Source organism: Camponotus vicinus, unplaced genomic scaffold (genome assembly GCF_025532165.1).
Source record: "Camponotus vicinus isolate PSW18456_S1 unplaced genomic scaffold, iyCamVici1.0 SCAF_1, whole genome shotgun sequence".
NCBI lineage: Eukaryota > Metazoa > Arthropoda > Insecta > Hymenoptera > Formicidae > Camponotus > Camponotus vicinus.
The window spans coordinates 34357915-34371276 of NW_028141945.1; the positions used below are offsets into that span (position 1 = coordinate 34357915).

At 28.4% G+C, this 13362-nt stretch overlaps 2 protein-coding genes across 6 annotated transcripts; one reads left to right on the forward strand and one right to left on the reverse strand.

Annotated features, from left to right (window-relative positions):
• Positions 1–1449: 1449 nt before the first annotated feature.
• Positions 1450–7511, forward strand: LOC145963268 (neuronal acetylcholine receptor subunit alpha-6-like). Its single transcript, XM_083085017.1, has 9 exons — positions 1450–1602; positions 3235–3374; positions 3452–3496; positions 4160–4269; positions 4357–4573; positions 5105–5273; positions 5634–5783; positions 6502–6671; positions 7165–7511. The coding sequence occupies exons 1-9, from the start codon at positions 1512–1514 to the stop codon at positions 7396–7398; spliced, it is 1326 nt and encodes a 441-aa protein (XP_082941143.1). The 5' UTR covers positions 1450–1511; the 3' UTR covers positions 7399–7511.
• LOC145963284 (galectin-8) lies at positions 7494–13146 on the reverse strand. Of its 5 annotated transcripts, none has more exons than XR_014436114.1 (8): positions 12755–13145; positions 10366–10451; positions 9170–9380; positions 8835–9032; positions 8285–8373; positions 8003–8197; positions 7723–7917; positions 7494–7651 (listed from the first exon to the last, which is right to left on the reverse strand). XR_014436114.1 is itself a non-coding variant. In XM_083085042.1 (8 exons), exons 1-7 carry the CDS (start codon positions 12842–12844, stop codon positions 7756–7758), a joined length of 1011 nt encoding a protein of 336 aa, XP_082941168.1. In that variant the 5' UTR covers positions 12845–13145; the 3' UTR covers positions 7494–7651; positions 7723–7755. The 5 variants fall into 5 exon arrangements, 4 of the variants coding, with proteins under 4 accessions (XP_082941168.1, XP_082941199.1, XP_082941191.1 ...); XM_083085042.1 differs by having other exon boundaries at positions 7723–7897; XM_083085073.1 differs by having other exon boundaries at positions 7494–7897; positions 12587–13146.
• Between the last annotated feature and the right edge of the window lie 216 nt (positions 13147–13362).

Consider the following 13362-nt stretch of genomic DNA (forward strand, 5'->3'; position numbering starts at 1 on the left):
TGTAAAAAATATTTCCTATCTGAATCTATTTTAAAGTACACTTCATATAAGTTCATCAAAGTCAAGGAAGCGCTCAATTTCAATCGTTTTCTATATAAACTGAGTCAATTTACCTTTGAAACTATCTGAGCATAGATTTCCGAGAAAACATGGATTTAGATTCGTTGCGGAGAAGATCCGATTTTAAACTCTTAAATGAATTTCCACCCTATGCTTATCTTACGCTTCACGCAATCAAACAATTCGTTTGCATAATACATAATTAAAACACATAATACGGGAATTATCGCGGATATTTATTGTTACAAATAATAGAGTAGCGGCAAACATAATATATTGTTTAGTACGATGTATATGTATACATTGACACTTTCAGCATTTTATATAATCTCTGATCAAAGTTAAATTAGTCCTTCTGCGCGTGCTATGGAGACATTGTAACAATAGTCTTAATCTTAACACAGATATCCAACAGAATATCAGAATCATTCTTTCGCGGTAACTTCTATTCTTTTGCGAGAAATAGTTTCTTGAGAAAATTAACAAAGTGATAATTAAATCTCTCCCAGTAGCGGAGATTAAAGATCATGAATGATTACTAGATTGCTTTGCAATCTTGTTTACATCTTTGATATATTTTCATTGTTAAAATTATTTTATATTATATTATATTATATTATTTTATATTATATTTATTTAATCGTTTTATATTATGTACAACAAATGCGTTTCTAATGCATGCAACATTTGTTGAAACTCATATTAAGCAATTTAAAAAACATGGACTTTAACAGCAAGTTTATACCGCAATTATATACAGATTATACAGAATTTTATTTTTCTACTAAACTATGATTTTACTACAAATTATTTGACTGATCCAGAATAAATTTTTATTTGGACAAAAATATCGAGATATTCGTAATGTACAATTATATATAATGATAAATACAGCTGTTTTTTGCGAATATTGAAAACAACACAAAAAATAGTTAAACCTTTTAACAGATTGAATTAAGTTATACTTAATTTCAATTATTAAGAGAATCGCATATTATTAGAAAAATATGAAAAATGACAAACTTCCTCGATATTTTCGCTAAATCGAAAAATCATCTCCAAATTGGCCGCAGAACCCATTCAGTGACTACGAAATATCTTCCATTTTGAAAAATCAGAAGATAATATAATAAGCGTTCCAATGAAACTATTTTAGTCGATATTCAACCGTACAAAATAAGGGCTACAGTTAATATATTGTTGCAATTACGTGCACAATTGAAAGGGTTCGGCCTAAATAATGTAGGAGTATCTCCGGTGGAGTAAAAGAGGTCAAAGTCATTGCGTTTCATTGATCAGCGGTAGGCGACGAAATGTCTATTCAACAGGTTGTTAACTACTTAAATCTATGATAGCCCCTTCTTGCTACTCTTGTCTGTGGCGATACCGACGTACCGCGCTTCTCACCATACTCAGTGTCAACTTGACGACGGTTCGCACTTCAGCTCGCGATGCGGCTTTTTTGCACCATCTACTCGATCACGGCGATCACGCTTATCTTATTCAACAATATAGTGTTATATGCAAGCGGCACACCGGAAAGTAAGTGTAAATGACCAGCAAATATAACGCAAAATGTCCCAAAATTGAGATCCTTCCTACGCATTGTGTGACATTTTTACAGAAACGTGACGACAAAAATAGAAATATAGAAACGCATAATTTATGTTTCTATCTCATTAATTTAATTAATAAGCTATTCGTTTAATAATATATCGCTATTTTAAAAAGTAAACCATTATAGTAGTCAAACTCATTGATTTTTCTTTAGTTTAAAATATATATATATATATATATATATATTTTATAGAAATAAAAAGAGAGATGTTTCGTAATAATTTATTTTTTTTTTAATCTCATGTAACATATTGACACAATACTATTCATTGATATTTTGTCATTTAAAAATTTGCTAATTTAAAGATATAATAATAAATATGATGATCACGCGCGAATGTAGCATTTAGAAGTAAACAAATCAGACAATAAATATCACTAACTTACGTATCATAAATTACTTATCATAAAGTTATTCTTTCTATTAGAGAGTGTAGCTGCGTAAAGATAGCTCTTGTATTAACAATCTTTGTTAATACTTTTAATTTTTGAAAAGTAATTATAGCAACAGATCTATATCTGTTCCCATATACTTTGAATAATTGGATATATATATATATAGTATTTCAATCACAATTTCTATAATTATTTTATGTATGACATTTTTTAATAAATAAAACACCAACAAATATTGTTAATAACACTACTAATATTAATTTTGTTAGATATTATTTGTCAGTTTGCATATATATCACATTAACATGTCTACGCGCTTGTGACATTGAAATCTGACATTATGGAAATCACATACACAAAATGCACTTTATACGAATATTCGAGATATTCCTCCTCGACGGACATACACTTCCTTATTTATCATCCGCGGTTGCTGATTGTCGTCATTTATCCACTTGTACTGTTATTCAAAGCGAATCAAGTGAATGAATGAGCCTTAATGTTTCAAAATACCATTCGCAGCCAACAATATGTATATTAATAAGGTTTATTTGTTTTAACTGCAATTTTTTGCATTTTTTGCGTTTAAAGTTAAATAAATAGAGAATATTTTATAAATCTTTATTTTGATGAATGTGGAATTGATTATTGCTTATATTAGCGAGAATGGGTTGGATAGTTTCTAAGTTATGTTATAAAAGAAAAGCTTGTGAATTAGGCTTAATGAAGACAAATATATAAGTAACAATATAATATTTTTTAAATTAATTATAGATAGATTTTAAATAGATTTCCCATAGAATTCTAATTCAAGAAGTTATATAAATAATATTATATAATATCAAAAATTTAGAAAAATAGGCCCAATAAAGGAAAATCTGTTCCGATGCTTTCATTATAATAAAGAATCAGTCCTAATCTTAATTATTAAGATGTATCGTTCAAATTAAAATCTTTGGAGAAAAAAAGAGAAAGACAAAACGCGTAGGAGATATAAACGAACGAAACTAAAACGAATACAACCCCTCGATAATTTATTATCTCGATATTCTATTTATAAGATCATTTTGCGAATAGTAAACGTGATACAAAGTACAAATCGTTGTACCTCACGCAATTAAGAAAATTACAGCTTCCGACGTGTCCTTCGGTGATTTACAGGGTCTCCTATGTGGAATTACACTTGGACCGATCGATTGAAGCAAGATCTATTTGTAAAATACGATAAGTTTGCTCGACCGACGCAACATTTCAATACGACAGTGGTCAACTTCGACATTACTATTCTTTATGTCGATGTGGCAAGTATGCGCGATAATAAAATGCGTACGAGGATATAGCTCTACCCTATTCTACAACTGGCTTTCTAAATTTTCAGGATGACTTCAAGTCTACCGTCACTATTAATGGATGGGCTTCCCATGTAAGTATAGTTAAGAGTATATTTTCTGTAATCCTTAAGCACTAATATATTTAACACCACACAATTTTTATAAATTTAGATAATATTATATCTTCAAAGTTTTTAAAAAAGGCATCGAATATACTGATGGAGTGTTGAAATGAAAAAACTAAAAAAATTAAATTAATAAACGAAATATTCTTAAATACAGAGAACATTTTAAAATATTAGTTTGATTAAAAATGTCGGAGAAGATCGTTATTCATCGTAACATCGTAATTTCATCAGCATCGTAATTTTTAATATGATATATCTTTATAATTAAAATTAAGATTTTATTACAGTAAAATTTAATTGTAAATTATTAATTAGAGGGTGTAAATTTTTTATATCTCACTAGACTTTAAAAATTTTAACTTTAGGAAAGCTTCTTTTTATTTCCATTGCTTATGATTTGAAAATTATTACATAAAAGATCTCGATCTCATATTAATTGGATAAGATTTTTCAGAACAGTATATATATATATAAATTTTTTTATATTTAATATAATAATTGGGGTGTTTTGAATAATTTCTTGCGTATTTTCTAACAAAAATATACATGCCAGTAATTAATTAATGACGTTGAGTTTTGCAATTAAAATTTTATTCTCACGGATTATTATTTCCTATTAACATACAGATATGGACAGACGACAAACTCAAATGGGATCCTTCCAAATACGGCAATCTCCAACATATTCATGTAGGGAACCACGAAGTATGGCAACCGGACATTCTATTGTATCATAGGTATATGTGACACTATACTTCGATTATCGATAAAAAGAAATGTCTAAAAAAATTACATAAATTATTCGAGGTATATTTTTTGTCTAGCGGAACTTCGAGTACGGTCGAGCATTATGGCGATGCGACCTGCATTATATACCATGACGGTCGAGTTTTATGGGTACCGCCAGCGCAATTTATCGGACTTTGTGATCTGGATCTTCGTCTATGGCCCTTCGATACACAGATTTGTAACATGACATTCGGTTCTTGGACGTATCACGGCGAACAAATTGATATGCAAATAGGCAGGAACACCAATATGGTACGGGAAATGTTTAATCGTGTTAATTTTTTATACATAAAGTGCAAAAAGATTGTGTATCGCGATTTTATCACACAAATTTTCTTACATCTTATATATTTGGTAAAAATAAGTTTTAAAATACCACAAAAATATATATAAATATACATATCTTTTTATTTTGATATTTAAGATTTGCTATTGATTTTCTCTTTATTTTTACTTTCATTCACCAAGAGGATTGTTTAAGATATTTTATTAGTTATATGCACACTTTCGTATACTTCATGTCTCATACTTATCATTAATACAATATATATTACAAATTAAATTTTAAAAGTTTTAAATATATTATTCTCTAAATTGCTTTTATTCTCTTGAGTAATAAGACGAGATGACATAAAAAATAAAAATAATTCCTTCGAATTTTAAATTTAAATACTTGCGATATTTTTTGTAAAAAAAGGATCAATTAATATTTGAAATAATTTCGAGTTATATATAATTCAAGGATATGTTATTATAAATTAAGATATTAATGTTTTTTAACAGGAATTTATGTACGTAAAAAATGCGGCGTGGAAGCTATTGGATGTGAGCAAACATCGCGAAGCAGTCGTATATGCTTGCTGTCCGGATGCATACATCAACTTAAATTTTAAGTTGACCTTAAAGAGAAACTCGGGACTTTATTGCAGTATATTGCTGATGCCTGCTGCCGGTACGTATCATTAATTATCGTTTAATTAACATTAAGTGTTTATACATACCATTCGACTTTTGTTTACATAGCTTTCTTGAAAGATCAAATATATATTTTTATAAAAAAAATATGTTTGATAAAAAAAATATTTATATATATATTATTATAAATATATATTCTATTTATTTAACGAGTGCTATACAAAATATTATAATAGCATGATTTAAAAAATGTGGAAGCCTGTATCACACACACATGAAAACACCGTTGCGATCATTTCCGAGTTAACCGATTATAAAATTAATCTGAAACCTAAACTTTATCACACACAATCTAATTCTGAACTTAATCCATTTAATTTATGATATGAACTTTCAGCTATAGTTTTTCTGGTTCTGGTCACGTTTTGGCTACCACCTCAAAGTGAAATGAAGATTAGTGTTGCGGCCTGTACTGTATTAATCATTGCCGTATTTTTAGCCTTCTTCGGCCTTAAAGTACCATTAACTTCGAATCCTCCGCTCATAGGTAGACTAATGAAAGCCTGATTTTTGTAAAATCTCCTCAGTTCTTTTCAATTACGTTTTAAAGAAAATTAATTAACCGCATGCTACACAGTAAAAAATTTGCTCAGCTTAGAAGAACAAATGTTTTAATTGATTTGAGTCTACCTGATGTATTATGTCCAAGTTCTAATTTTGAACTGACATTAAACTTTAATAATAATTAAATAGTGGAGAAATATTAGTTATTTTTGCAAAATTTAAATTGACATTTACAATTTAAAAAATATCTTCAAACAAATATGTTACTATGAAAATATTAAATTAATATTAAATTAATTTTAAAAAATTAATATTAAATCATTTAAAATATTCAGAGAAAAACAAATTTTAATTATTTATATTTTTCCACTTTTGCATACATAAAAGCACAATACTAATACGTGATACTAAATAAATAATAATAAATAATAGAATTTTAAAGCTACATATTGTAATAAAATATCATGTTGCATATGATGTTGTATATGTATATATTAGATTATTTTAACACTAAATAATTCAAATTCCAACAATAACCAGCAAGAATCAATAAATTAATAAAATATATTGAATTAAATAATTATACATATATTTAATTATTGGCAAGAGAAAATATTTGTTCTTTTAAAATGAGTAAATATTTCACTATATGTAAAGATGACAATATATACATCATCGTTGACTAATGTTTACTTTTGCAGTTTACTTCTATAGTGGTTGTCTCTGTCTAGTAACAATTTCATTGATATTATCAATATTGGTGATTAATATGTCAAAAAGAACATTCTGCAAACCACTTCCACGGAATATCAGATTATGTCTATTAAGTTGGCCTGGAAAACTGTTAGGACTTTCCGAGCTTATAAGTGTGGTAATTAGTTAATTAACGTTTTAATTATGTCATACATATTAATTATGTTATACATATTCATTAGTAAATATATTTAATTATATGTATATATTCTCTCTCTCTCTCTCTCTCTCTCTCTCTCTCTCTCTCTCTCTCTTTAATTTATTCTTATATTATTTGTTTTTGAACATTTCATTTTAGATGTCAAATTTTAAGCAATTATTTATATTACTCGAAATATATGAAACAAGCTTTTTTCAATATATTTAAATGACTTATATTTTTTTGAGTAAATCATTTTTTTAATAAAATATTACTCCTACGGTTTAAAAAAAATTTACTAATATTTATTGTAATAGTCGTAATTTTCTATCATAATATAATAATATTTGTAATTTTCAAAATCACACATACACAAGTAACGTTTGTAATTTTTTTCTATTAAAATATTGCACGTTTTGAGAGATAGTTATTGATAAATTGTTCATTTATCATTGATAATAATTTTTTTCAGATCGAATCGCGACGGCCTATGCCAGGACAAGAATTGCGTAGTAAGCTTACAGAGGAATCCACTACCAATTCGACGTCTAATATTTCAGACGATGGAGATCGACAGAATATAATTTCGCCGACAAAGAACACCACGCAGTTGGAATGGATTCTCGCGGGCACGGCCATTGATCGTATCGCCTTCGCACTGTTTTGCTTGATTCTAGCAACAATGGCAATAGTGTGCATAAGTTAGTTAAAAATATGAAAGTTTTCTTACAAGTCGCTTTAATACATCTCGATAATCTAATACATGGAATATATATTATATGTATATGAATAAATCATAAATTGTTTGTTTGAAATTGATTTATTCTCGTAAATAAATAGCTCTCGTAATATATATAAATGTAAATATATATAAATATGATACCAAGAAAAGTATGTGAAAACCTTAGCATTATATCGAAAATACATCGGCATCACATATGTCGCGATCATTGAAAAGGCTGAAACATGAAATCTCATGAATCTCCGTGCTCTAACATACAATCATTCTTCAATTACTGCATATACATACTGTATATACATATTGTAGTCTGATCAGACTCAATCAATTCATACTGAGTTGATAAAGTACGACATCGCCAGATATTCGTAGAGTGTCCACAATTGATGATTGCAATCTGTGCTTAAATTCACCGATCATCTTATTATCCAGCCATATTGTGTATCCTTCGTACTCGCATCGAATGCTATTAAAGCAAACACGAATCTGTTACAACGGAAATCAACAACGGTAAACAATATTTCTGCATGATGAATTCTTTTGAAAATTCGCGAAATCGCGGATATCTTACGTGAGCAAGAAATCTCGGCCAGGCATCCAAGATAAATGGCCTTGATGTCGCTCTTCGTGATCCCACATGCCATTGTTCCAGCAATTCATGACCACGTACGGCGCGCTATTGCCGTATAAAAAACGTGGGTTTAAATGCAGTGGTATAAAGGGATGAGGATAAATGGTTTTGCCCTTCTGCAGATTCACGTAAAATCTGCAAAAGATCGTGATACATCTCGTTTGCAAAGGCAAACGTAGAAAAATATTGTAAACGCCGTAGATTACAATCTCAAACGCTCACGAGTGCGGAAGTAGCTTCAATCTTCCAGCGATGAGTAAACTAGCACCGACACGAAATTCACTACCAATACCCACAGTGATGGGAACGTCCTATAAAAAGAGATATCAAGTTTTGCTCGTATTATGGTAAATGAATACGGAGTAATATTATCTTCAAAGAATATTATCTTGTATGAAAAAGAAGTTTCTATCTCTAGGAAAAGTTCAAAATTAAAAAAAAATATTTTTCCAATAATTATCCGATATGGAAAAATTGTGATCAGAAGCATGCATAAATTTATGCGGGATTATTTACGACACAGATGTATCTTTTTTACTAAAAAAATTTAGATAAAAGTCTCAAAAATTAAAATTAGAATATTTTTTTATATTATTTAAAGTGCCTATACAATACAAAATCTTTCATCTTTGCAGGAATGCTGCAAATTATTAATGTAAATAAATAAATGTCTATTAAAAATAAAAGCAAATTATTAGTGTTTTGTTTTTCATTTAATTACATTCTATGAATTAATCTTTCGATTTTTTTTTCAGGAAACGGTTAATCTTACTAGAAAATCTACGAGCGGTTCTTCCGTTGTCAGAATCAATGTTCGGGACGGCCGACAAATATTAAGATCTGGATATACAAATAAATTAAGTTGACGAGTTCTAATATCCTCGATAGTGCCGTTGACTTCAAGAGCCGTTATATCTGCGAGAGGCAATCTATAGTAAAAGGAACAGAAGTGTTCTCCATTTATCGCAATCTGCAAGAAATGACAATTAAAATATAGAAAATTCACTTATGGTTGCAATATATAATCTTCTAAAAAAAATTTAAAAGGATGCTATCGCGTAAATTAAGAGGATACCCGCTAATTTTAAAATATTTTATGTATATCACCTGAAACGCATCATTCGTACAAAAAATCATAAGGTGCATGTAGCTGTTCCGGCGGAAAATGCATCCGCTTGAACCAGCGGGCGAACAAGTCTCTTCATTTTCCCAGGATCCGCGCAATTTCGTGTTCCTGACAATATAACCTCTGTCTAGTCGTGGATTAAAATGCAGAGCGATGTTTCCAGATGTCTTGCATGTTAAATTCACCGAAAACCTAAGTAAAAGTGTGTTATGAATGAGAGAGAGAGATCTCTCGATGTAACAATTTTAAAATCTTTCTTTAAAAAATCGATTTAATAATAATCTCAAAAACACTGATAAGATTTGACTATCCTCTAAACTCTTTTTATAATAAATAATATTATAAATTAAAACGCTCATTAATAACCGACAAAAAAGGACTAGTAGTAACTCTTTAAAAGCTTCCATGAAATAAACAATATAAGATGTACATATAATTTAACTTGATAATATCATTTATATAAGAAAGAAATTATTAAAATAAAAGAAATTATTATTTTTAATTCAAAGAAATAAATATAACTATTAAAACTTTTTTAAAAAAAGCTGTTTTCTTTTATGAAATTTGAAGATTATTTATATTTTTTTAAATAGCTGACAACATTATGAATTTCACTAGTATTTATAAATGATAAAAAATAAATTAAAGAAATTGAAAAGAGTATAATATATCTATTTTATATACATAATAATTTTAACTTTCTGTATAATAATTTCTTTCTTACATATTTCAATTATATATTTCAATTATATTTTAATAATAAGAGAGATTATTTCAGAGACATACAAATTAGATAAAAATATTCTATATACAATGAAAATATTAGAAGTAATCATTACTTATTGCATCTTTTCAATCTAATATCATATATATCTTTATAATTAAGCTTTATATAAAAATTCTATTGAATTAAAGTAAATTATATCTAAAAAAAATAGCTAAGAAAAATGATATTTTGTAATCTATTTGACATCTTTATAGTTTAACTCGCAGAAAAGCTTAGTTGTTCTCGATTATTCATATAATGAAAATTATATTTCGACATTAACAAAAAAATTGACTACAAATTGAAAGAATTCGATTAGAAAATAATGCACTAAAAGTAAAATTCCATAAATCTCAAGAATGTCAAGAATAATAATCATAGATATAAAATATAATAATTCGAAATGAGTACCTCGATGCGTTTTCAGGAATGTATCCGGTGAGAATGATGGCAGATGTCGGTTTTAAAAGTTGCAGTGGAATTAATTTGCCGACATTCTGAAACACACATAATAGGCCGGTATTCATAGTTCGATCTTATATTTAAGATTGTCTTAAGTCTGGTCCGAGGTTGACTTAAGACCTCATTCAACCAATCAAATGGCTGCGTAGCATTTCAAGCTCGAACTTAAGACGATCTCAAATATAAGATCGGACTATGAATACCGGCCATAATATGATACACATCAAATCAATCAAATTGTAACAATGATTTTCGTACATAAATACTCGTCAGTATTTGTATACGAATCATTGATGTTAACTTTCTGCACGACAATATCTGAAACTTTCAACATCACTGCGATCGACTACAGCAACTTATCACTATGTACGCAGCCTCTACCTACAATAAATATTATGCCTCTCTACACGAGTATAAGCATGCGATAATAGAAGATAAGAATACTAATGTCTCGATTATATCATCTGTTATAATTACCCGATGACGTGTCAATTTCTTTCACATAATTTATATATTGACATTAAAATATATCATATATAAAATACATTATTTAAATATACAAATCATTAATGATCATGAATTTTATAATCTAACATTTACATAATTAAGATAATACAAATATTTTATTTAATTGTATATAACAATGTCTGTATATTTTTATTCTATTTTACTAATTATTTCATTTAAACAGATTGATTTAAAATGCAAATTTAAAAAATTATAAGAAAATATACACATTAACATAAAAAATCTATTACGTAGAAAAAATAATAAAATTAAAAAATAAATCATTTTTATAATATGAAAAAAATAAAACACTATTTTTAAAAAACAATAAAATTTGACAGTAAAAATACTAATTGGTTCTTGAAGATTTATAATAAAAAGTTTAGACTGTTCAAACCTTTAGCGCAACTATCTCAAAAAAAAAAAAAAAAAATGATTCATATCATTGAAATGACGTGTCTGTCTAGATGATATTTAATCAGCCCTATCATATTATCATTGTAATAAGAGTATTGTTCCATTTTGTAAAACTGAAAAATAATATTTTATAAAACTTTTTATGTAATCTTTAGAATTAATCGAGGGGTAAAATTTTGTAATTCGATAATCATTAAGGGGAGGAGGGGGTTTCTATACATATATAAATATATTAATAATTTCTTTTATTCAAGATGCTTTCAAAAATCTGCATCTCAAGACTATAGTAAAAGAATGCATGAGAAACATAAAAAAGTACTAAAGTTAAGAAAATACTAAAATACTCGTTCACATAGTGATTAATCTCAATTAAAAATTAGGGCACTACTGATAAGATTTAAAAGTTTGACCGATCATATGCTTAAGCAATCATCTGTCACTCACACTGTTGCGTTTTCTATCTGTCATTCGTATGATTTTGTTTTCTATCTATCTTTGGAAAGCTTATATAAAGAACATGTAATCATATAAAGAACATGTAATCATGTAACATATAATCAATTTAATTAGTTATTGTCTAAAGAGCGATGGTCTTTGCATAAAAATTTTATTTGCAGAATCTGCAAATTATTTCGCTGTGTTAGATTTTTATTCCATTATCGAAATAATAATTCATTGCAATACGTGCGTTTGTATAATGCATAAATTATTTCGCTTTAGTAGTAAATTAAAAATTTGCTTTTTCATAAATAAGTCTAGCAAGATTCTTCAGTATTTGTTTTATCAGATTTACACGCTATAGTATTCAATAATTTAACCGCATATGCAATAATCGCAATAGTAATAATAAATTCTTTTTTTCACATCAGCTTACACATAACTCTCACGAATAATATTATTACAATAAATTATTATTATTACAATAAATTATTATTATTACAATAAATTATTAGCTCCATATGTTAAAAAACCTACTATTCATAATATAGCAGGCTTTTATTATCTAGTTTCTCACGCACTTTCTTACTATTTTTTAATTTGTCTTCGAAATCTTATTTTTCTAAAATTTTTATATAATATTAATATTATATATAAAAATATTGGAATAATATTAATATTATAAAAGGTATCTTATCTTCGTGGATAAACACACATGTTATAAAAAAATTATTTATCATTAATGAAGTTAGATCTACAAGAAATACGCAATAAAACTTTACCTGTGACAATCATTTGATATGCATACCTGGAGAACAAAACGCATGAATACACAAACCAAACTTCATCGATGAACGGTACAGGTATACAGATAAACATTTGATGTCAAGCACGTGCTAAGGAGGAAAACACGCAGACTCACGATGGCCTCGATGGAGACTAAGTAAAGACCTGGGTATCTCTGGCGCGTACTCACCGCGGGCACAGTCTCCTCATCGAAGTAAGAGAAATCCTTGAACGCCTCTTGCCTGGCCAGGACATGGGTGTTGTCGGACAGAGATGACATGTTGTCCTGGACACACAAAAGTCTACTCGATGGAGCTACGGACGACGAGTACTATACTTCTCTCGAACGCAGAACGTGCCAACGCATCGTACGCTCATGCGAATAGACGGGGCTTTCGCTCTCTCAGCCGCCTTCGCTCGCGCGGCTGTCTGTGTTTGTCCCGTCTATTCTCGTCCGCTTCAACACGTACATATACATATACGAACAAATGCATTTGCGATTGCGCGAGCCCACACTAGAAAATGACTTGTAACGAATATACAGTCTTCAATCGATCATTTCCTCGCGTTGACGTGTCTTTTTTCTTTTTTTTTTCGAGTATATAAACTAGCTTTTATATCGAAAACAGTGCGATATAAATTAATTAATATCAATTAAATTATTGCTGTCAAGAAATAAGAAATTACGTTTACGTTTCTCGGAAATGGATCGTTTTCCATACATTTCTAAATTTGCATATTAATTTGATATAAATATGGATCTGTATTGTGTGTGATATCAAATTAATATTAATTTAT

Coding starts and splice junctions, on each gene's coding strand:
- LOC145963268 (XM_083085017.1), top strand. CDS start 1,512: ATGCGGCTTTTTTGCACCATCTACTCGATCACGGCGATCACGCTTATC. Junction 4,270..4,356: donor GACATTCTATTGTATCATAG/GTATATGTGACA, acceptor TTTTTTGTCTAG/CGGAACTTCGAGTACGGTCG. Junction 5,274..5,633: donor ATTGCTGATGCCTGCTGCCG/GTACGTATCATT, acceptor ATGAACTTTCAG/CTATAGTTTTTCTGGTTCTG.
- LOC145963284 (XM_083085042.1), bottom strand. CDS start 12,844: ATGTCATCTCTGTCCGACAACACCCATGTCCTGGCCAGGCAAGAGGCG. Junction 9,033..9,169: donor GTACGAATGATGCGTTTCAG/GTGATATACATA, acceptor CATTTCTTGCAG/ATTGCGATAAATGGAGAACA. Junction 7,898..8,002: donor GGCCGAGATTTCTTGCTCAC/GTAAGATATCCG, acceptor TTGCTTTAATAG/CATTCGATGCGAGTACGAAG.